The sequence below is a fragment of the Zonotrichia leucophrys genome, chromosome 1 (genome assembly GCF_028769735.1).
Source record: "Zonotrichia leucophrys gambelii isolate GWCS_2022_RI chromosome 1, RI_Zleu_2.0, whole genome shotgun sequence".
In the NCBI taxonomy this organism is placed as follows: domain Eukaryota; kingdom Metazoa; phylum Chordata; class Aves; order Passeriformes; family Passerellidae; genus Zonotrichia; species Zonotrichia leucophrys.
The window spans coordinates 60,330,442-60,356,427 of NC_088169.1; the positions used below are offsets into that span (position 1 = coordinate 60,330,442).

General features: G+C 37.3%; 1 protein-coding gene across 1 annotated transcript in view; it reads right to left on the reverse strand.

Annotated features, from left to right (window-relative positions):
- The window catches only part of VWA8 (von Willebrand factor A domain containing 8), a 183,367-nt gene that overhangs the window by 94,003 nt on the left and 63,378 nt on the right, over window positions 1-25,986 (reverse strand). The window contains exons 15-21 of the mRNA XM_064714194.1: window positions 23,657-23,825; window positions 23,298-23,375; window positions 20,457-20,572; window positions 19,438-19,544; window positions 17,398-17,504; window positions 13,252-13,323; window positions 3,139-3,215 (exon numbers count right to left, since the gene is read on the reverse strand). Coding sequence (XP_064570264.1) covers window positions 3,139-3,215; window positions 13,252-13,323; window positions 17,398-17,504; window positions 19,438-19,544; window positions 20,457-20,572; window positions 23,298-23,375; window positions 23,657-23,825 — 726 coding nt within the window. The remainder of the gene's footprint in view (window positions 1-3,138; window positions 3,216-13,251; window positions 13,324-17,397; window positions 17,505-19,437; window positions 19,545-20,456; window positions 20,573-23,297; window positions 23,376-23,656; window positions 23,826-25,986) is intronic.

The following is a 25,986-nucleotide window of genomic DNA, read 5'->3' on the forward strand; positions in this document are numbered from 1 at the left end:
GTGTCTGGGGAGGTTTAGTTTGGATATTAGAAAAAGGTTCTTCACCCAGAGGGGGGCTGGGCACTGGAACAGTTTCCCCATGGAAGTGGTCGCAGTATGTCCAAGTCCAAGAAGTGTTTGGACAATGCTCTCGGGCACATGGTGAGACTCCTGCTCCTGAGTAGGGCCAGCAGCTGGACTTTGAGGATCCTAGTGGTTCCCTTCCAACTTAGCACATTCTATGATTATCAGTTTCCATGAAAATTATTTCCCTGATTTAATGAAATACTAATTTAGTCTACCAAATATAACTTCAGATTTTTGTGTAGAACCACTGGAAAATTCTTTCCACTTCACCCACAGGAGAGATAGCAAAAGCAGAAACAGAAAGGTTCATAAAATAATGAGGCTTTCCAGAGCTCATTAATTTAGGAGCAACACAAATAGTCGTTACATTAGTTTGGAGAACATCAAATTTTCTTGGAGAACATCAAATTTTCTTACAGTCAGTTCTAGTAAAACCAGTACATGTTTAATTTCTATAAGAACTCTTAAAAGTCCTTTGTTATTAGACAAAATAAAGCTGTTGTTTATTCTGTAACATGTAGCTGGTGTCCTGGGTGAACAAAATGGAGACAACCATACCAGGAGGGTAAACAAAATTTGGAATTTCTCTGCTGAAACTTACTCTTGTAGGAAAGGAGGGACAGGGAAATCCTGGCAGATGGAAGTTCTTCCTTAACACAAAAAAGCAGTAAAATGTTTCATGAGTGCAGAGGCTATGCTGAGCCTCTGCCATATTACCTGTTTCCATAACCCCACAATGAATGCAATGAGAGAGCTGGTCAATTCCTGATCAGCTGCTAATATTAGGAAGTATGCAAGAGAAAGCAGCCAATGTTTTTAATAATTCAGAAGCACACATTTTTCTTAATTTCTGCCATTATTGAATCTAATTGCAGCTTCCTTCCATTAAGATTTTCTGCTTTATGGTATCAAAATGATTTTTAAGACTTACAAATTTCAAGAATATAAAACTTCTCAATGAGATGCTGTAGGAAATGTTAAGAGAAAGTATTTATAGCCTCCATAAGCAATCAAAACCTTTAGGTCAGGCTGACCCTTCCCATGTGAATGAGTTGCAGAGCAAGTAAATACAGATGTCCCTTTTTCTGCCTTTTATCTCCTCTCATCCTCTTGAAGTACAAGAAATAAAATGTGAGATTTTAAAATGACTCCTGGTAATAGCTTGTTGCCTCTAAGGCAAATACTCCCTGCTTGAATGTCATTGAACATATGCAGAGTTAGAACAGCAGAACTCCTTAAACTCTTTCATCAAAACAGTAAAAAAACTCAAACCAACAAAAAACCCCACCCCAAAAAATTTGTCAAGATCTGTACTTCAGGTATACAAGCACCATTAAAAGCATTATATTTAGAAATACTTTCCTTGGCATGCTTAAAGGTACTTACAGTAGCTAGCTAGGAAATCTGAAGAAACACACAGGGCTATCAAAGATGAAGTGCACATCCTAGAATATTTTCTAAGAAAGTACATCTATGCCATAAGCTACTGACTGAATCTCCCCCACAAAGTATGTAAAAGTTTACTAGGAAACTGTTTGGGTATTTTGTAAACTTGCTCTTACTTTGTTTTGAATCCAGAAGAGTGCACTAACAATACTCTAATCCTTGTTTAAACACCCTGTAAAGTATAATCAAAATATTATATAGACTGAGTTCTTCACACAGCATTTCAAAATACTACCCAGAAAATAGAAATTTCTGATTTTGCTATATTCATAAATTATTTTTCTATAATTACATAGGACTACTCATCATTTTCTGCTTCATTTTCTACTTCAACCTCTCTCCAAACCCCTGTAATCACAAGCAGTACCTTATAGAGACTGTAGAACACTGTATTGACAAGACAATAAATGCACATTTTTCTTCCTAGTGATGTCTCAACTAGCATGTAGAATTTATACGTTCTACAGCTGCATGAAAACCCCAAACATGGTGCTTATACAATGTTCTCCTGAGCTATATGAATTCATATTAAGCACTGTTCTGCCTCATCACTGGAGAACACACAAAAGGACAGAAATAGTGCAGTACTTTGTGACATAATTGGGATTGGCAAAAATCACAGTGTATTTTATCCAGACAAAGTGGGTAGCTGTTCCAAGCAGGAAAGTTAATGCAAAGCTGAAAGTAGGAGGTCACAAAAGCAGAATTTCATGTAGAACTGATGGAAGTCTAGAATAAGTAGTATAAAGGAGAACAGCAGTAGAGAAGTTACGAGATAGAGCTGTCCAAGTATCAGCAATACAAGTACAAGACACTTGAAGACAAAATTCTGGGTGAGAAAGTGGGAGACAAAGTGTTACGGAGACAATGCTGTTAATGGGCAAAATACCAAAGATCAACATTTTCATTAGCACTATTTAAAAAACAGTGATTATGGAAAGAGACAGGGTGATGAAGCTAGGAAGTTGAAGACAAAGAGATAAAGATTAGGAACAAAGATGAAATGGGATTCAGTTCAATTGAAAATGACTCTTCTAGGTATATTTATCCTTTATTTCCACTTATTAGTTTCAAGTTCATGTTACACAAAGCAGGCAGATAATTTCCTATTATTTCAGCTTTTGAATTGTTTTCAGTTGTTTTTTTGTCTTGAAGTCTGTTTTTTAGCTTATGATGTAATTTTCTAATCCAAACTCTTATGGGTGAGAAAGAAATACATGCACTTAGCAGGAGTGCCAAAGGAAAAAAGCCAAAAACCTTTACTATGTAGAATGTTTCTTGTCTGATGAGTGATATACTCAAACAATTTTTCCCTCACACAATACTGCATGCTAGGGAAATCTTTCCAGAAATGACAGCAAAAAATAACTTGTTTTTTGAACAAAGTTTAGCATCAGCACACTTCTACTTCCTCGTGTATCAAACAAGATGATTGCACCACATTCTTGTACCCACTCCTCAACCTGTCAGCTTATTGCCTCTGCCAGACACATTCCTGTGGTCCGTGTGCCACTTAGGGGGCCTTTGTTCAAACACCAAAAACACATTAATTTCAGAAACATGAGTTTTAATAACATGAGAAATTTGATTAAAGCCAAAAAGTATGGAAATCTAACACATTCTTACCTGTGTAGCTGTAAATACTCTCTGGGTCTGTTCAAAAGGTGAAGGAATCTGTCAACAACCTTGTTTTTCCCAACTCCCTGCAGTAAACAAATATAATATTAAGACATAATACAGATGTACATACTTACGAGTTATAAAGACAGAAAAGATAACTTGCCAAAATGTTTAAAATACTCTCCATACTCCTTCATAGGTAAATACAAGTTCAATCAATTTCAGAAAATTCTGAACACAAGTTGATGGCATGTATTTTATTTTATATATATATTCACAAAATACTTATCTATCTTACTAGAAATAACCAGAAATAGGATTGTGTCCCTAGAGTTATGTCACACATGCTATGCATCCTTTAACTAACACAAGTTTTTCCAGCCTTTTTATTTCACAAAGGTATTGCAATGTCAATGCTAGGAATTTGTCTTGCACTTAACAGGCAAAGTTAATTCTTAGTGGTCATAGGACACATCCTGTAACTGTCACATGGAATTTGGGCACAGCCTTGGTAATAGTTGCTGATCACATTCCACTGCAGTTACAAAAAGAGGCTCAGATGCAATCAGAATTCAACTGTAGATAAAACTGATCTCTAACTCTATTGAAGGATGTCTGCACCAGCAAGCTGTGGAAAATGATGGCAGTGAATTAGGTGTTGTCAATGCCCTGGTGTGCCTTGTCCTAAACATTTTAGGAACTGATATTTCAGTCCAGGTCTAACCTAGACTCAGGGAAGGAATTATCAAAGAGCACAAATTAGGTGGGCTGCTGGGGAACATCCACTTCACTCTCATCCTAAGAGAGATGGATATGTACTGAACTGCAGTAAGGAAATTCCCTTCAGAAGTACATTCTAGATCTGGTCTGAAATGCTAATGTAGATACAGACCAAGGTGACAGATCACATGCAGAAATTCTTATCTTGCCTGCAAGTAGGGGGCTGCAGGAAGCTCAGAATGCTACAGGTAGCAAAGAAAAAGGAAACAGCAGAAAGAAAAACTCAATCATAGACCAGCCAAAAGTTGTTTGACAAGACACTATCCCTCTCCTGAGATTCTCACTCTGACTGCATGAATGTATCTAGTAGTCCACACCAGTGTAAAGAAGATAAATATAACCCAAAGAAAGATTAAAGAGATTAGATTTAACCAATTTGAGTTTCACTAATCTGTTTCACTTGGCATTGAAACAGAATAGGAGCCTTCAGAGCTGCAAGTTATGACATTTATGACACTAAGTTCTAGCTGAGTGATGCTAACTGCCAGCTGCAGAATTGCAAACTGTTTAAGCTTCTTAAAATGGGACCACAGTCTCTCTTTCCTCTGCTACATTTGTAAGAATGGAGAATCATGCACATATGTATAATGAAATCACAGGAGGAGAGTTCTCACCATGAGAGCAGAGGAAAAAATTCTGCAGAGGAGACAAAAATAGAACTACCTATATTCTACTGCAGACTTGACTCCCACACAGAAGAGCCAACTCCGTTTATGCTCTGCCGCACGCCTCCTCACAAATCTACTTCAGAAGAATCTACAGCTTTATAGAGGTGTAGTAAGAAGCTGCAACACACTTAACACCTTTCACAGTAGTTTTTGAAAACTGTCACCTGAAACAGTTCTCCACTGCTGTGAAAGGGGATGCAATTCTGCTCACAGGATCTTGCAGGAATTTATAGGATATACCCATTTGAGAGAAAATATTCAAGTTCAGAAATTTTATCAGTGACATTCAAAGCAACCAGAAACAGGCTAAGAATCCCCTAGTGGCGCACACAGACAGTTTTAGTCACATATGTTTCCTGCTACTTTCAGTCAGATCATAAATGGGTGAATAAACAGGAGCACTTCTAATGTCAAGCACAAAACACCCATGCTGAAAGCAGCTTCCTTCCCTAAGAGAGCTAAAGATGGCTGGGCAGATGTCTGCACAAAGTTTCTGCACTGATTCCAAGCAGATTGCATATCCTGTTTCAGTGCAGAGTGGGACTCCAGCCAGTTGTGGCAAGTACAAAGATGATGAAATATATCAACATACTGAATCAATGGAAAACATACTTAATATTACACAAAGTGGTTACTGTAATTAAAAAAAAATAAAAAATAGTTACCAAAGTAACCCAGTGAAGTCAATGGGAGCTGTGCCGTGACCACATCTCACCCTTTCTTCCTTTTTATCTGTGCATCTCCCCACACTCTCCACATATTTCCTTTTATTTAGGTATACTTCAATTTCAGAACATCATACATTTTTAAAAGGTGCATGCACTATTTAAAAGCCAAAAGGCATTCTCACCAGGTTTTAGCTATTATAAACAAGTTAACATTGCCTAACTTCTAGACTAAACTGCTTCAGAGGGTACATTGTGTGCCTTCACAGAGGCTGTGGTGTACCACATAAAATCTTTGGTTGGCAACAGTAACTGCAGCAAAGTTCCCCTCAAAGCTTTTTGATTCCAGCCCTCTACATTCCTACTTCATGACAAGTTACCATTCCTCTAGGTCTCAGCTACTCCACTGAGAAGTTACAATATCACAGAAAGGAAGGAAAAGACCAAAGATATTTGGAAGGCTCTTTAGCACTATTAAGAAACTCCAAAGACCAAGAGTTTGGATGAATTTGTTCCTCAAGTACTATGCATTAGTGTAAAGACAAAAAGAGCAGGTTTGTTCCAAATTCACCTTACCTCCATGGGATAAAGAGTATATGTATAGTAGTCTTCTTCAGGCGAACAAGAAATGTGGAAAATGCTAACACATTTTGGAAAAATAAAAACCAAACCAACTCTAGTTACAGGCAGCCAAGAAACAAGAAATTACAAAAATGGCAACAGTCACCCTCCTTTGCCCTTACTGCCAAAGATCAAGCTGGATCTTCTGGACACCCACACTGCTAGCAACAAACAATTTAAACAGGAATAACCTGAACTATCTTTCATAGGAACATACTAGAAGATTGAGCTGAACTTGGACTGGATTCAGAACATCATCTCATATAATTTTGCAATTATTGCAGGATAAGGTAACATTCAGAGGACAAGCCAGTTTGCCATTAACACTTGCTGTGTGCTATTTATATACACACTATTGCAGTTACTTAATTTAACAGAAATATAAACATATGCTAATTGGAGAGAGAAGAACATCTGTGTTGGTGTTTCAGCTGAAGAGAATAAAAATACTTCAGAAAGCAAATATTAGACAATTTTCCCTCCATCAGACATATGGGATAACTGAAATAGAAAAATGGGAAGTAAATATCTGCACTAATGAATAACAAACAAGAAATTATGCAATTAGAAGGCAAAATAATCCCTTAGTTAAAAATCCTTCTAACTGACACTGTAAACACTTGCTACCAAGGATGAAATGGCCTAATTTCCTAGCAGAAGCTGCAGTTTCAAATATAAACAATATTGTTGTTATAAGTCCCAGGAGACATTTTGCAATTCAGGATGCAGAACTGACAACTGAAATTCGTCCCTTGCACAGCCCAAATAAAGACAATAAAGTTATAGTCCAAAGGAATTGGACCCAAGTTTTTGAAATTAACAATCTGCCTCTTCAGAAAAAAAAAATCTAAACCAGGATGCCTCATTTTTATTCTCTTTCAAATGATTTGCAGGTCATACTGAATCAGCTGAAGAGGTTGCCATGTTGTGCTGTTCAGTACTGCCCTTCAGCTGAAACGCTGCAATCATATCATCTCCATATCAGAACACCTCTTTCATTACAAAAGAATGAAACAAATTATGAAACTGGTAAAAAAGCAGTTTATCAATTTTTCACTTCAAGAAGTTTCATTTTACAATTAATTTTAAAATTGCATTATTAGAGAACAAAAGACAAATTTGAGTTAACAATTTTCGTACGCAGAGCCCTCATGTCAGGGTTCTCACTTTCTAACGTCACAGAAAGTGTTGTATTATCATTATCAAATAAACTTTTCACTGAACAATGAAAATAAAGAAAATGAAAACACTTTTTATAATGCTGTTTCTAACCCTGGGTCTGGCACCAAACCACCTTTCATGGCTACAGCTTTTGTGTTTCTGTTAACAAAGACATTTGCAATGCATGTATTGCTGAGGCAAGTATGGCTGAGGCTGTGATTTTTAGACCAGAGGATGTCTCTGGATTTCTAAAAAAATGTTCTATTATCACCAAAGCAACTCGCAGTACCTATGCAGAATTATTTCACACACTCCAGGTGTTGAGAAGCCCTGCTTGGAACAAATGTGAATAATGCATTTTAATATCTGCAGAAGGTGTGCCACCAGCAGACTCTAGACATTGCTACCAGAGGACCACTGCAATCGACCCTATCACGGCTACCTTGCTTGAATGTTAGCAACAAGCAACATATTTAAATACAAAAGCAGTGGCGATTTTAACTCCTGCCCCAGATGCAATCTACATATTCATCAGTTACAAAAGTAAGTGTTCTGTGGTTCAGTATCTGATTTTTTTTAATTGCAAGTTTATCATCTGGGGCACACCAAAATTATAGTGGCAGCAAAAGAAGAAAATTTTACCGTAAGAGTCAACTTAATTCCCTGTTAGGAATCATGAATGGAATACTTCGGATGCATCTCTCACTGTATTTCTAGATAAGCTTAAGAGTTGATGCCTTTTTTTGACTTTAAGGAGAACCAGAGACCTGTCAGGCTAAATACAATCATTGCATTTCCAGTGAGGGAAGACAACTGTGATCCAATGGAGAGAAGCATATGATGGAAAGAATCTGTGAGAAGTAGTATCCAAAAGAAAAATCAATTCATTGTTTATTTTTTAATTCTGGTTCTCCAGTTTAATGTGTAAAGGCAGAAAGCAATACTGTAAGCAGAGACACATTTCAGAGGCATGCCTATTCTCAGATGTGTACACACTGACTGTACCAAGTGAAAGAGAATATTTTCTGAGTTTTCCACAACTGTCATACCTAATTCCCTAGACAAGAAATATCACTGTATTTGGCCCAATTTAACTCATTTGGAGCTCAGTTTCTTCATGCTTACAATAATAATAAAAAATTGGTTTGGGATAGTACATTCTTGACTTGCAGAAGAAACTGTCTATTTTTAAACAAGTTTAAGCAGAAAAACAAGACTTATTTCTACAAATGTTGAAATGTCAAACATTTGCTATTTCAAGTTTTTTGATGACTGATATTACATTCTCAGTTTGCACTTAATTAAATTTCACAATGAGTTAGAAAGGAAAATATTATATTAGGAGAAAAGATCTAATCAAGCATGTCATTTTAAATATCTTTAAGAAAGACTCAATCATTTGTCCTACTAAATTCTTCAAGAATAAAATAAATTCCTAGTGTGAGCCCAAGAATTCATGTAAATTGATCTCGTAGTTAAAGAAAGGCAGCAGAAAGGATGAAATTACATTGTCAGGGAAATATATTAGCAAATGTACCAGAATGCCATTACATTTCTAAGTCCTTTTAATCACAGAATAGTTGGGGTTGAAAGGGAACTCTGGAGATCATCTAGTCCAACCACCCTGCTAAAGCAGGTTCACCTACCAGCAGGTTGTAGAGGATTGCATTCAGGAGGGTTTTGAGGGAAGGACACTTCGCAGCCTCTCTGGGCAGCGTGTTCCAATGCTCTTTCACTTTCACAGTAAAGAAGTTTTATCTCGTATTCAGATGGAACTTCCTGTGTTTCAGTTTGTGCCTGATGACCTTGTCCTATCGCTGAGCACCACTGAAAAGAATTGGGCCCCGTTGTCTCGACACCCACCCTTAAGGTATTTGTATACAAGACCCCAAAGATTTGACAAGATGCCCTTCTCCAAGCTAAAGAGGCCCTGCTCCCTCAACCTTTGCACATAAGAGAGATGCTCCAGTCCACCTATAGGACACTCATAGCTTTCATAGGCTGGACATAGTACTCATGATTCATGTATTTCTGCTTACTGTGGGTTCACATCAACACTTTAAACAAGTGTTGCTAGAGTTTCTTTCAGATTATTTACAACATTTAGCACCTTCATAGAATTCTTCATTCTACTTCTCAACAGCTTATTCAATAACTCATGGCAACAGAGTGATGCCAAATAAAATAACCTCAATTTTGCTTAACATTCTGCTGGGTGTTTTACAATTTCATGGCAATAAAACAATTCAGAAGTGAGAGGGTTGTGAGCCTTCTCTATCCAGAAAGCCACAGATCCTATGTAACTATAAATACTATGTGTGGTATCTTCAAAGACAGATGATGGCCGCCAAGACCTCACCTGTGACTAATAAAGGTGAAAGCATCCAACACATCTCTTTACATAACCTCCAAATGCAACAATTTGGGAAATGTTATATTTGACCTTTAAAATTGTGAGACTAAATAAAATCATTTCAGCCAATGCTATTTCCAAAGGTTTTCCACATAAACAAATTCTATTTATTAACATAGTTTCTCTTGCATTTACCAAAGAAAATCCAAGGAGACAGTAAAAGACAGCAAGTAGTGGTCAATCAAAGAACTGCACATTGTCTATCAGGAAAAATATCTCAAAAACACAGTCTAAAAATTTTCCAAAGTAGTAAGACTCACTACCCAGTCTGTCTCATGAAGCTCAAAAGCTACTGCAAGACCTGTATTTAATGAGTACATAAACAGTCATTGCAACATTTGAAATAACTGGGGGCTCTTGCTGTTCTTTGCCTGCTGGTGTGAGAGTAATATGCAGCTTCTTACCCTCAGCCAAAGAAGAAGCTGCTTTGCAGGTGCTTTGAAAAACTGTAGATGGTCATAGATGGATTCATTCACACTCAGACAACAGGCTCATTCAGGAAGCAATATCAGAACAGAACCCATAGTTAAGGCACTGGCATGTCCTTTACTTGGAAGCTATTTCATAGTTGGAAATTCGTATCTATCATATCATATCATATGAACTCAAAGAAACCTGTTTGTTTGTATACAAAAGGGAAACACATTCCAGTTAACATCCAAAGTAAATAATCAACCACTGTAAACAAATATTTATATTTCAGGTAAAACATTTATACCATGAAATCCTAGGCCATATAAGCCCCGGGGAACAAACATGAATGAAGTGTTGTAAAGTAGTTTACTTCAGAAGCTGAGTACTTCTAAAAATATCTGTTGGTATCTTATATTTGTCTTCAAACTCTCCTCCGTTTCATTAAGAAAGCCAGTTCCTAACATCCACCAAGATAATTGAATTATAATTTACTGATACTTATCATCAGAGTCTGTACCTTGCAAACAGTCTTGGTAAAAGGGTTCTCATCAGGCAGCTCTTAAGTTATAGAAGAAACCACATTTACAGACTTTGAAAAGACAGAGGTCTTAAGCTAACAGGAATCGTGTGTGTGTACATGTGTTGTGTAAACAGAAGAGGCAAAGGTGGAAAAACACATTAAGTCAACCAACCAAAACCAAATCTAGACTCCAAAAGAAAGACTACAGGTCAAGCCTGCACATTAAATCACAGCTGAATACAGATGCTTACACAGTCACCATTTTGAAAGATCAAATTATGTCCTAAGGTAAATGCCAACTCAATTAAATATCTAGGAAACGACACAAGCTTTCAAAGGGATGTTAGTCCTATGTTTTGAAATACTCCAGTTTAGAGAATTTCAATTTTCAGTTATTACACTGAATTTCCATGATTCACCCATTCACTAATAAGACACTTAAGAGAAAGAAACTCAAAACAGTACTTTGTATTTCCTCAAAATCATTATCTGTTTTTTTCCAAACTGGAAAAACAGGTACACACTGATGTATAGATCAAGGCATCACAAAACCCTAGCTTCTTATACAGACTGAACTGATAAAAGTAACTGAACAGAAAAAAAAGAATGTTTTTTAAAAATAATTTTCTTTACAAAAAATTCATGAAAACACTAATATATTCAATGAGGTATCTACACATACTGCATGAAAGCACAACTGATGCAATGTAGTTGCTTTTAAAGTACTTGAACATGATTCATCACAAGCTGCACAAATTTACAGTAAAATATTTAAGGAATTAGCCAAGGAATTTCTAAGTGGTTTGTGATCATTCCCGAGAAATGAAGAATGATTGCTGTGGTACTGAAAAGACTGCAGAATAGCAAATACAGCACTTCAAACTTGAAAACAGTATTTTGAAAGGAAAAGGCCTGTTGGTCCTTTCTTAGTCACACATAAAAACTCTGGAACAAATTTGTAAAGAGTAAACCTGGAAGTACTCAAAAGTATGTCAGCAATTAAAAAAAAACAACTGTCCTCCTGATTTGCCAAAGAGAAAGCGCAGCAAATCAACTAATTTTCCAACTAAATGGTACAGCTGGGCTGATGTCTGGAATCAAAGCAATATGTTCCAATACTTCAATCCAGTCAAATCTTTTAATGCTGTCTTCAAGTAGAGACTCAAGAGATGGAAGAAAATCTGACATGCATTAAATTATTAGAATGAGAATACATCTGCTGGAAAAATCCATTATATCCTAATAATTGTACTTTCATAGTCTTCAAAACTTTTCTGCCAAATGAGGCATGTGTCAAGAGCTCTGATTTACCACTGGTATAAACAAGCTCTTTCCCCACACCTAGGGTTTTACTTGTTGTATTGAAGGTCAGCTCTGACATGGTTTTCCTGCTTTGCAGAGGCTCCTTTTGTCCCCCATGCCACGGGAGCTTCATTTACACTCAAGCCCTTTCCTTGGTTCCTTCCCAGCCTGCACTGAGGCGATGCTGTGCTTGGCCCTGTATCCTGCTGATCACAGCCTGGACCTGCTGATTTGACTTCCCAGCTTGATCTCAGACTTGCCTCATTCACCATGGACCAGTCTGGCAGCCACTGAGCACTTGGGTGACCATGGCTGCTGTCCCCATGCCTGCTACTCTTGCTTTGGCACTGAGGGACTGCAAAAGTTATCATTAAGAACTCTGTCCCTGCCTCTGTTTTCTCGCGGTTCAGCCTGCTCCTGCTATTCCTTGCCAGCAATTGCTGCAGGCAATCTGTACTACGTATTTTCAACACCAGCTTGGAAGCAGGCATAGACAGCACTGTTTATGAAATACAATAAATAGATCTTGTTTCATTTATGAAATAGATCAATTTCTATTTATGAAGAGATTAAACCTTTTGGAGAAGCTGGCATTATCCTTCAAAAGTCGACAGAGGTTTCAAATAAACCATCTTTGTAAACCAAGTTGATAACAAGGATGCTGAACAGATGAGAGTATACTTCAATATATGCACATTAATAATAATTAGCATTTTATATTAATTGCCATGTTTGTTAGATCGTTAGTGCTTTGTATTAGACTTGTTCTACAGACTACTGCAAAACAAAAAGAGAAACATCTGCTAAAAATTATTGTAATTATTGTTTGCTAAGGACAGCTAAACAAAAGGGAGATTACTTTTGGGGCAAAAACCAGTCTCAACAATGAGGTATTGATAACCAAAGATACCAGTCAAAGAACTATACAAATCTGTTACTTTTTTAGAGAAAATGAGTATTTAGCTGTCAATAAGATTTGGGTAATACTGAAGTGTACACCTCTTACCTACCACTGGAGATTTTAAAGGAGTGGTTTGATACATAGTCAAGAATGATACCCAAAGCCATTAACTGAAGATTTTAATGCTAACGATGTTACATACCTCTATTACTATGTCAGGAGAAGTTTAGATTGGATATCAGAAAAAGGTTTTTCACCCAGAGGGTGTTTGGGCACTGGAACAGGCTCCCCAGGGGACTGGTCAGGCCTGAACAGAGTTTAAGAAGCATTTGGTCAGCACTCTCAGGCACAGCATGTGATTCTTGAGGATGGTCCTTTGCAGGACAAGGAGTTGTACTTTGATAATCCTTGTGGGTCCTTCCAACTCAGAATATTCTGTGATTAATTCCTTCACTTTTTACTCTGACAGCCATATACGACACATTTACAGCATTTACATTTTCCACAAATGTGTGCCTATAAAACCCCTGTACAATGTAGAATAAGGAATTGAAAAATGGGCCAAATACCTCAGTAATAGAAATGAATGCAATTACAAAGAAGCAAAACAGAGATTTAATTATATTATTGAATAACGGGTTTGTTCCACACATTGCAGGAAATATTTCACTCACCTGGTTGCCAACTAAAAGAAGATGTTCTCCCAGCAGAAAGTCCTTGAGCATATCTTCCATTACCATCATATGCTAGAGAAAAAAACCAAAATTTTCACTTGATTTTATGCTCTCAGGTTTATGCATTCAATAATGACAGTGGTCTAACCTCAAGCATTTGGGGCCAGATATTTCTGAACTTTATACTTACTTAGAGCTACTTACTTCATACCAAGAGCCTCTCAGCCAATAATAGCAGAGGCAATATATCCAGTAATAAGAACAAGGAAGCATTTACATCCTCTGCTCAAACTCATTGTGGGAGCCTGATTTCCCTAAATACTTTTAATTCTCTGTAATCATTCCTTGTATGTTTCCTTTTAGCCTAGCTGAATGCTTGTCACCCAGACTGTAAGAACTTTCTTTAGTTTGTGCCAACCTTCCAGCAATATCCTAGTAGAACATTCCAGAAACCAAATAGAGAGAATCAGACATATACACACATATATATCATTGAACATTAAACACCAGGTCTAACTTAATAACAAATATACTTTTTCTATTCTAATCAAACTTTATTTTCAAGGAAAATAAAGATAGGAATATGCATATTCAAGTCTGAAAGTGTCTATATGTATCTTACAATATGTGCCTAACTATTAAATGTTTATTAATTATTAGTTCATATGTGCCTAATTGAAGCCAAAATGCTGGAGGTATATTTTTGCATATATCCAGTATCATAACAGGTACACACTGTGCATCCTTTAACCTTATCTCGCTTCTCACAAATTATTTGTTTCAAAGGATAGAAAGGATTTCAGGATAATGTGGCAATGCAGACTACTTTACTCGCAATAAAGTCATGTATATTTCTCCACTGTATCTAGTAAAAATAGGTCATCTGTAAGTAGGTCAGTCAACCTACTTAGAGAAATGAATGATTGTCTTTAAATAAATACATTATCATCTCATCTCCAGGACTTGATTAATATAAAAATTAAAAATCAGCAGCTTGCTTATAATTTCTGAGCATAAAACCCTTTGTTTCTGTGTGAAGGATATTTTAAATTTCCAAATCTCTCTAGAACACAGGCTGGGGGTGGGGAAAGACTCTTGTAAACATAGCTTAATACCATGAAATCCTAACCAGGCATTTCAAAAGACTACTGAATGCTCAACACACAATTTAAGGAGAGCACTTCAAGGCAAATTATTCTGGTTTTTTGCATGTGTATGCACTTGCACTAGAAATTTATAACTGAGAAAAATAAATTTTACCAGATATAGGAGAAATTCTAGTAAGTCAGTTTACCACACACACTGCTTACAATTTTAAATTTTATTTCTAAGGCACAAATACATCCTTTTGATGACTTTTTTTTTTATCCTAGATTAACAAATATACATACATTATGGTTCCCCTGCAAAGCAGCTTACCCACCAGAAATACTATGTATTGATACTTCTTCTTTTGTTGGTTCCTTTTTTGCACCAGGACTTAAATTAGCATTGTATTATGATACCTGCACACATTCAGTATTACCTATTTAGGCAAAGGAGTTGTAAGTAGACACATCCATCACCTTTATCAATCCGTGCTCCCCAGTGCCTTGTCTGAAAATTGCATTCGGCATATTACCTAAAAAAATTATTCCCATCCCTATGACACCTGTTGTGGACCAACAGCAATGTTTTATGGCAATATTAAATTTCACTGTAATGTGAATTGTTTCAAGACTAAACACACAAAGGCAAAAATCTATGTGCTTCATTACACTGTGCAGCACTACAAAGGGCTGAGGACATATTTTTTCTCTGTTTTCAGTTTATTTCTGTAGCTTTAGGTAAGAAAGCACTGCACTAAACTCAAATAAAATTTGTTCTCCGCCAGGTTTTGTTAAATGATCATTGCAGTGCTTGATCACCAAACTGCAAAGTAGCAATACAGAAAATAAGAGTACAATTCATTTAGAAATTGGAACACCTATCCTGACTGGTATTTGGTCGCTGTTTCCTTTAGCATTTAGCAGGCATATCTATGCTAAGAAAGATACAGAGCAGCAGCAATTTTAACAGAGGTTCTCTGCAGCAATTTTAACAGAGGTTCCCTGAATAAAATCTGAACACAGTTTTGTCTACAGTTTTCTGAAGCTATAAGAAAGAAGGTGGAAAAAGCAAAGCAGGTGATAAGTCCTAGGAGAACTCAGGATTTCCTTTCCAACAGACACAAATTATGTGCTTTATCAAAATGGTAACAGAACAAAATCTCACATGAAATGTTAGTAGGGAAGATGAAGTCTGTCATCTGTTCCCCTTGCATGGCATGTCATCACCTTCAATAGGTGATACCCACGTAGCTTAGCCTTTCTGGGGAAAAATTATAAATGAGGTACAAAAAAGACTAGGAAAAGAAAGTATGGAAACCCATACCAGGCCCCTAAAAGCAAAGTATTTCACAAGATCATGCTATCAGTATTGCCTTTCAGTAGGAAAATATTTTAAAGGTAACCAAGAGAGTAAATCTCTTCCTAAGGATACCTTTGTCTGACAGTTTTGAGGCTTTTACGCTAGGCAGAGAAGAAAGCTGCTCTACAAAACGGGATGCTGGAGAAACCAAAAAGCCTGGTCACAAGGCCCTTCCTTTTCCTTGTATTGATTAAACACTCTTTACTACTACTATGACCTAATTGGCACTAATGCCTAATTAATAAGCTAAACTATTTAAAATAAATAATTAATAACTCTAATAACTAATTTTCTAAGTACTATTCTCCTTCCCTTTCAAATATGCAATATTAATTATAAGGTAAAGGAGTGTATTAGGTCTGGCTGAGATAGAGCTGGTTGGTATGAAGGTTGTAGTGAATGGGGTGACATCAGTCAGTAGAGGTGTTCCACAGGGCTCCAACTTAAGCCTTCTGTTCTTCATCATGTTCATAATTGTCTTGGAAGGGATACTAAAGAATGGGAAGGGATACTAAGCAAGTTCTCAGATGACACAAAACTGGGAAGAGCTGTAGACTTACTTGAGGACAGAGAGGCCCTGCAGAGAGGCCTTGACAAATCAGAGGCTGGGCAATCATCCCCCATATGAAGTCCAAAAAGGGCAAGTGCCGGATTCTGCACCTGGAATGGGGCAACCCTGGAGGTACAGACAGACTGGGGAATGAGAGGCTGGAGAGCAGGGCCATGGAAAGGGATCTGGGGGTCCTGGTCCATGGCAAGTTGAACGTGAGTCAGCAGTGCCCTGGCAGCCAGGAGGGCCAACCCTGCCCTGGGGGCATCAGGGACAGCATGGCCAGGGAGAAAGGGAGGGGATTGTCCTGCTCTGCTCTGAGCTGGGGCAGCCTCACCAGTGCTTTAGCGCCTGCTGAGCAGGGCTGGCACAGCATCAGCACTGTCTCCTCAGCATTTCCCCCCCATCAGTAGTCTGGGGCAAAATCCTGGGACAGGACACACCTAGGCCAACTGACCCAAAGTAACCACAGGTATATTCCATACTATATGACATCAGCTCAACTACAAAAGTTAAGAAAAGGTGTAGGAGTGGGGGCATTTGTTATTTACAATGTTTGCCTTCCCAAGCAACCACCACATGTGCTGAAGCCCACAGCTTCCTAGAAAGTGGCTGAACATCACTTGCTAGTGGGAAGTAGAGATTTAAATTGTTGGTTTTTCTTTTTGATTGTGCACACAGAAATTTTTGGTTTTGCTTTTGCTTAATAAATTGCCTTACCTCAACCTATGAGTTTTTTTCCAGCCTGTTTTCTCTCCCCTCTCCACCTGGGAAGGGGGAATGATAGTGGCTTAGTGGGCACCTGGAGTTCAGCCAAGGTCAACCCAGGGAGGTACAACTTTATGCAACAGGCCTGTAAAACACAGTCTCAGGATGCAATCTACAATCCAGCCCTAAGGGTGGATCAGTCCAGCAGCAGTAAACATAACATGTTCAATAGAATTGTTATAATCTCTTCACACGGGGGGCTGAAGATATGTCTAAAATGACCACCAAATGCTATGAGAAAAATTTAAGACTAAAGAAACTACTTCAGAAATATATCCTTAAAATTTAGTTAGTACATTATTTACTACACGTATGAGCATACCCATTAATATACATTTAACAAACTTTTCTAACTCAAGAAGTCAGAGATTTTTACTTACTTGTGCATTTTCATAAAACAAAACATCTGGCACTTTCATTTTCTCAGCTGAGTTATAAATTGGCATGGTCACAGAGCCTATCTTCAGAATCCCGTTGTTTATTTCACCTAGTCATTTTTCAGGAAACAAGCAAATGTATTTCTTACAACATCTTCTAAGCAGACAATGCAATCAATACCTAACATTCGCAAGTAACGATTTACAGATTCTAACAAGGCTCTGGTTTGCAGTAAATGATTTCTGTCTAAAGAGAGAAAACACTTGGAAGACTATCAACTTACAAAATGCTTCATTATCATGAATTTCAATTCTCTTTAAAACTGTAAAGAAGTGTATTACAATAAATGATGAAAAGGTGATCTTACAGGAAAAGGACCATAAGAAACACAGAAACTGTGAGCACTGCCTTGGTCTAATTTGACAGTCTCCTTGTATTACTGGAACATCACCAATACTTTTAGGCTATATTTTCTCAATCCACAAGGTTTCACACTTCCATTCTTCTGTCTTCCCCTGTCCCACTGTGGAGTGAGGCATGGACATGAGGTAACAAAGCCCTGTGGGGGCTCAGCTGAGAGGGGGAGCACACCCACCACAACAGTACAGAGCCACTGCTGAATCTCCCTTTCAGCACTACCCCTCAACTACAGCCCTGAGAGAAAAATTACATTAAAAAACTTTTCATAGATCAAAAGAACCATAAATTCAGTACTTAGGAAAATAAAAAATAAGTGTAATAAATAAAAAATGCAATAAAAATAATTTTTTGTTTTGCTACTAATTTCTTAATCTGGCATGGTATAAAACTGAAAATACCCTTATTTCTAAACAGATGTTTTTAGCTGTTTCTCTGTTTCATGCCATAAAGGCAAACACAGAAAATTCAAGGGATGTATCCAGATTATATATAATGTGAATAAGACATATAATAATACATAGATGGTTGCAGATATATATGTATATACATGTGGCTGCATAGATATTGTACATACTTGCATACACATACTGTACTGCATATAATAGAAACTATATATCCATTAATATACCTTATAAAGGACATATATAATATTTATATTATATAAAAGATATATATATAAATCTATATATATGAAAGATACAAAATCTATATATTAATATATCATATAAAATAGGTACTTCTATATACACAGACATTAATAAATTCATAAAAATAGAATCCACATGAATTAAAACCAAAGATGTGTTCACCACTGCACAGACCTAACACTAAAAATACAGCAATCTAACACATCACAAACCTGGGAACAAACATACAGAAGAACAAGAGCAGAGATAACACTGTTGAGGCAGAGAACAGGAAAAACATATGAATGGAAAATGGCAAATTGCTGCCAGTACGCTGCCTGACAGACGATATGAAAAGATATACAGCTAGCACGAAGGGGGTCACACAGGAATGAGAAAGCAGAAGTGAGAAAAATGGCAGAGGCAGAAATATACGCATAGCCCTGAAGGTGACTACAGATGATTACAAGTTGGATAAGCCAAAGAAACTAAGACCTGCTCAATAAAGGTGACATGAAACTACTACAGCAATTTAAAGAGAATAACAAAGAAGTGTGTGCAAGAATGAAAGCAAATGATGGCACAAAACACCTACAAGAATCTCAAAAAAAAAAAAAAAAAAGGTGATTTTAAGAGGGAAGAGAAAGAAGCAATGGTAAAAAAACAGAACAGAAAAATGTTAAGATCAAAGTAAGGCTGTAACTCTACAGAGGACTAACTATCAGTGATGAAAAATGAAAAAGCAGTACTAAAAGCCTGAGTCCATGGATCTTATAGACTGAGAAACACTTAAACATGACCGAAAACAAAATTCCATGAGCAGGAAACTCAGCAGACAATACAATATACTGAGAGCAGCAACACATTCTGATAGAACAAAGAGATACAAATGAAGCAAATTACATTTATTTTTGAGGATAACTAGTACACCTTTATACATCCAGCAATTTGAGTAACATTCATGCACAGCAGGAAAACAAAAAAACAGAAGCTTACATGTGTAATCCTTTCCCTCTAGTTTTTCTGCGTCATCTGGACTTGCTTCAATACCAGAATCCTGCAGATTTTTGTGTAAAGCTGATCTGGCAAGGTTTGGTAAAAATCTAAAAGAAGGAGAATAATAGGGAGGCTGTATTTTAAGGGTTTTTCTTTTAAAAGTTTTCAGTATTTTCAATAATCTAAAAATCTAAATCTAATGTAATTGGTAATCTAAAATGAAGATTCACTAGCACCTCCAAACTCTGAATGTCTATTCCTTTCCAAAAAAAGCCTTCCACATTTCACCTCTCCCCAAGGAGAGGAACTGAGCTTCTTTCATAGGCAAGGAACTACACTTGTGGTGGTGCACTCTTTTTTTAAAGGTGTTATCAAATATTGCAATAGGGTTGTAATGGAGGGAGGTTTAGAACTGGAGGCATGTAATGTCCTCATTCTATTCCAAGGAAGAGCCACAACAGAAACAATTGATTTTCTCATTACTCAATTCCCTTGGATCTCAGAGAGAGAGTAAGCTCTGAGGTGTTTAGAACTAGACCCTTTCAGTTTTCCAAACCTTTTGATAATAACAACTTGCTTTCTTTTGAAGAGGAAAAAACCCCAAAAAATTCCCAAACAGACCAAAACCCACAAACTAAATCTCAAAGCAAGCAAAACTCTCGTAACTCTTCTAGATACAGCTCTTAGAACTGAAACCAAGTGTCTATGAAACCTAAGTCATACTAGACATGAATATGGCTCTGCTTTGAGTGTTTTTAGACAGTGAAGCTAAGCTGCTAATGGTGACCTAATTTATGTAATGTAATGACATATCTTCATAAAGATGGGAAAAGCGTACCAACTCCTTTCTACTTATCTTCCAGGTTTGAGAATACCACAGAAATATTCTTAAAGAAATTACTAACTTCAAGGAGCAAGACAGCAATTGCATTAATTACTAAAACACATTAAAAGCTATCTTGCTTGCTAGCAACTGACCAAGAAGCTCTTGGAATTTCCACCAAATCTAGCAGTTCTACCTGGAAAGGCAGGCTTTATTAACAGCATCATAAAGGCTTTCATCTGGATGTTGTGACAGTCGACGGCAAATTCGCAACAGTTGTCGAGTAGATAAAAACGAGGCCAGTGACTGTGCCTGTCAAAGAATACAGGGTAGTTTAATTATTCAATCTGTGTGAGGGATTTAGAGCAAACAAGTCAGGAGAAAAATGCAATCCAAAAGGAATAATTTCTACTTTTCTCCAGATTCATAGATGCTTGCGCTTTCTACAGCAAATCGCGCGCTTTAATAGGCAAGCTTGTATTTTTGCAGTAAGTCACTGTCATGGAAATCATTATGTCACCAAAAGATTAGCCTTAAAATATCACTTGATAAGCAACAGGAAGAAAAATGTGCTGTGAACTGAATTTTATGTGCTATATAAACCCTAACTTTAATATCTGCAAAAAAAAGCAGGTTAGTTACTGTGAAAGGATCAATGTGCTAAAAAGTCATCTGCTCTTCACAAACTAAATATGAGCTCCACATGTAATGCTCTGGCAAAAAGGTCTGGCAGGATTCTTAGACATATAAACGAGACAACACTGGGCAGCAGCACGGAGATTGTATCACCTCTGCACACGCCTTCTGGGCGGGCCATTACTGGAACACTGTGTCCTTTGCTGTTGTCCACATGTTAAAACAAATGCTAAAAACTGGACATGAACCAGCAAAGATTTACAGAAATTATTCAATGCTGGGGAAGGCAGACCTCAAACAAACACAGCAAAATTTAAAAAACCAAACAGAAAGAAGCACAAAACAAGCAACCATGTATTTAAAGAAGGATCCAAAGACTGAGAAAGAAATCATTCTATAATTATATCTACCGGATGAAGGTATCTAATACAAATAGGTTCCTTATTTTAGCAGGAAACACACAACAATGAGTGTGATCTGATAAGTCACGCCATGTTTTGCCTGGGTCAAGTGAAATATTTTAATTAGGTAATTTCAAAATGTTTTGTTTGGGTTTACACAAGTTTATATAGAATGTCTAACTGCATTTCTAACTGCAAAAAAAAAGTCAGCTCTATGAAATCACAAAATCTTCTCTCAAATTATGAGAAAGGAAAGAATAATATTTTTTAGCATATCTCTGAGCAATGAGCAAGAATTATTTAAATTGGGGTAACTGCAAAGATTACTATTCCTGTTCCTCCTGCTTTCACTGACAGAAGATTGTGAAGCATCTTCTGAACAACCATAGTTTACAAGCAAGCACTGTAAATGATGACATTTCATGAGTTACTTCAAGACCTACTCAGCCACGCCTGAAGCAAGAGCAAGGGTATATGTTCTCTCCTTACTATCCACAGAGGATAGGACCATTGAGGAAAAGTTGTATCATGTCTTCTGAGTATTTCCAACTGGTAGTTGAAAGTATTGTCAACAAAATTTCCTCCTGTATTACCTGATTTGTTTGGGTTTTTTTTATATTGAACAACTGCAAACATAAAATTGTGTGAGTGACAATTTTTTTAATATGTATCTATGAGGCATCTAATTCAACAGGATCTTGATTGTGGCCTCCAGATTCTATTGTAAATCAAGCAAACAATTACAATGATGTGGACAATTGCCACAGAGTGAACAGTTTACAGGTAATTCTATTGTTAACAAAACAATTTTAAACAATGGTTAATACTTCAGTATAATATCTGGCAGACACTTATTTACTTAGACAACTCTATAAATAGCCTAATGTACATTGGGCACACATTCCACCTCTCTGCACAGGTGTGCTGTCTCTAACATGCCTCATGTCACCACTGATCTACAAGAATCCTCTCTGGAACCATACTGTGACTTACTTCTCATTCAGCATCACGTAATTCATTTTGATATTTCACAATCCTACAGATAACCACATATATGGAAAAGATTTTTGTGGTGCTCCATTCAGACATGGTATGTCTCCAAGTATGTCAAGACTGATACATTTATACATTAGATGTAGGAAGCTCAATCGATGATTTTAACAACTGCCCCAACAGTGTACCTAAAAGTCAATTTTTTCTTACTTTTTTAAGCTCAAAAGAACATAACAGCCTCTCTCAGCTTCTTAAATAGAAAAACTATAAAAACTATTATCAACGTTAAAATAGTGAAAACTAAGGACAGCAAATTAATTTCTTAAGCACCAGTTAAGCTGCAACTGCTGGATCCCACCAAAAATGTTTTACATTTTACTTACATCCAAGGTATGCTGTGTTTTAGCTGCCATAGCAATAATTTCTTTTTCTTTTCACCATGATTTAACTGTATTTTTAAAGAATTCTGTGGTCACTGTCAGCAGAACTTATTTTTCCTGACATTACTTCTTTAATAGAATAGCCTCTAGCAGCAATGCAGCCAGGAGTTCTGGAGCATTCTATTTTCTGAATCTCTGCTGCTGCCCACAGTCATTTTATAATGACTACATAGTGCCTATTGCCAAAAAAGCCCCAATAACCTCAGCTATCAATTTTCCAATTACTTAAACAAAGTAATAAAAAAAACCTGAACACATGATTATATCCATACACATTCAAAAGGCACCTCAGCATGTTTCACTGTAAGCCACATACCTAAACTCACTGTGTTCTGTTTTCGATTCTCTCGGATTTGCGCAAATTCCTAAAATTTAGGGAGATTCCAAATACATACATCATAAATCAAAGAAGGACAGTAATTGCCAGCAATAGCTTTCTGGGGCTGGTTTTCCAATCAGGTAGCCTTTGAAATAACACTATAGCTTAGCATGTTTCACCTAGCCTTGGTAAAGACAGTCACAGCAGGAGACAGTAAATGCAAAGTGAAAAGAAGAAGAAGGGCTCACAGTGGCATCATTTGTCTCCCGAAGCTTGTGTGTTACTGACAACAACTTTTCCACAGCAGCACTGGGTACATTTGGAATCTGGTTGAAAGAAAAAACAGTATTAATCTTATTGCAAGATATCCAAGTTTCATGTATGCAATAACCACAGAGTTGCCACAGTTGCTTTATGACAAAGAGTATTTTTTATTACAGCAGCATTTGATATTAAAATAAGAATTACATCATTAAAAGATAAGCAGGTATGTTGCTTTGATAAACTTCAAAAATCAGCTCCTTTATGCTACATTGAAATAGCAATATATTTTATAAGTAGCAAATAATCCTGTTCAGTAAGTGCCTAAGGTACTGAATGTACTTACCATTTGTTTAATAACTTCAATTTCTTCACTCTTGCTTAAAGATCGAACATTATGAAACAGAAACAGTGTCAAAAACTCTGGACCCAGCCATTGCTGGGTAGTACTTCCAATGACAGGAGGCTCTGCTAAGACCACTATTCTGAAAGAAGGATGGATCGGAAAGATAGATCTGCAAAAAAAGAGTTGAAAAATGCATTACCTGGCTTAAGGAATGAATTTCAGATTTAATTTTTACAATAAATGAGAAGAAGATAAATTATTGTGCTGAAATATATCATAGTATATCCAGATCATTTGCAATGCAACTTTATTTTTTAAAAAAAGACACAGGCTGCATAAGTGACTTGAAATTTTTAAAATTTACACACTTTCTTAATGCTCATAAGTCTACCCAAGTCTCTTCATTTGCAACAGGACCTGCACACCTTACGAAGGAGAAATACCACCAACTAAGCTACAGAGCACTGTGCTGTATGTCTGAAATGAGCACATCTCACTCATTTCATGGACTTTTACAAGTGCTTTACCTAGAACAGGGTCTCTCACAGGCAACTCAGGCACAAAAGAAGACCTACCAGAGCTGCAGTAATGAGTAACTTCTTTTACTGAATTAGACTGACAGAAAGGATGACACTGTAGAGATTTGCCTAGATACTGTGAAGAGCTGAATTTAGTAACATTTTAGGAACATTCCCTTACAGATGCTCTCTGTGGTCCTTGGATTAATATGTCTAACTTCATATCACTCCTGAAAGTTGTGCTTCAAAGACCAAACCAGTCACTTCACCCCTGGCTCATTTTAGAGTCAGCATGAGGAGACAGGTCTTTCTAGTGGAAGATTAAGATTCACAAGAACTTCAGAATTGCTGTACTGGCTCCTTAAATCAACCAAGTACAAAAGTCTAGCCACAACCAGTACTCTGCCCTTCTCATATTTTTTCAGCACCTCCAACCATATCTTCAAAGGCATCATAGGATAGAACTTTATTTGCTTTAATTTCTCTTTGCCCAAAATTTTTTTCTAACACTGCTCTGAACTTCCCTTCATCCTATCTGCCTCCACAGCTTCCTGTGAAAAAACACACACTGTTCCTGGCTGTAAAAGTTACTTTTATTATTATTGTTTTTCAATTCTTTATGGGACCGGCCTCCTACCCTAAGCCAGTGTTTCCCAGTTCTCACTTGAGGATTTGGTAACTAACAGTCTTGACTCCACTGAAGATAATAGGAACTTGCAACACAAACTTAAATATTCAACTTTTAGATGTTAGGGTGCTAAAAGACTGCTGCCATGGATTTTGATATCTTGCCACCTTCACATCTTCTGTATCCCTAGTCTCTATAATATTTTCACCTCCTCTGACTGGGCACTTATTGGTACTCATTAATCAGCACACCTGCAAGCTCATAGCATCACACAGAATCAGTGAATATTCTGAGCTGAAAACTACCCAGAAGTGTAGTAAACCCCTCAGGTTTAGCCAGGGCCCCTTGGAGAATAGAATGCTGACACAGCGGCAAAGAAGTTTCCTGTCTCCAGGGACATCCGCCTTGTACCTTATCCCTATAGCCATGTAAGGCAATATTGTGTTAAACCCTACTATTGGTCACTTATGGTCACCCTAACACCTTTGCCATTGGTCAGGATTGGATCCAGGCCAAGGGTATAAAAGTAGCATACTGTACCCCTACTAACTCGGAAGAAGAAGAGCTGAGACCCTTCACGGACCCTACAATAAAGCCATACTCGTGGAACAGCCAGTGTCTTCTGCTTCTCCTCTCTCTACCGTCTGCTGGAGCCTTAGGCCAAGGGAAAAGCTACCTAGCAAGCAAAGCTGAAATCACAAGAGCTGCCTAATCACTAAGAGCTGAATATCTCCCTGCTTGCTAGGGGCTGACCCGCGGCCTTGGTCTGAGAGCGAGCTGGCTTCCAGCACCCAGTCCCCTTGGGGACTGAGCTCTGGAGCTGTAACAGCTTGCATAGGATACGACCAAGCAAGGCTCATTTACAGAAGGATCATCAAGTGCAGCTCTTAAGTGAATGACCCATAGAGAGACCAGACCTGTGACCTTTGTGTTATTAGCACCATGCTTTGACCAACAGAGATCATCTCCAGAAGCAGCAGAAACAATGGAGTAACACATCAGAATACAAAAGCCAGTCAAATTTTGTCCAAGATGGGCCTGTTTTCATCAACCAATTTTATAGTACTCTTATTAAAATACAGGATCTTCATTTGGAAAAAGCAAGTGAAATTTGATTAGGCAGTTTATATTGCTGCTACCATGTCATTTTCCATACAAATTACTGAAGACATAAACTGACAAAC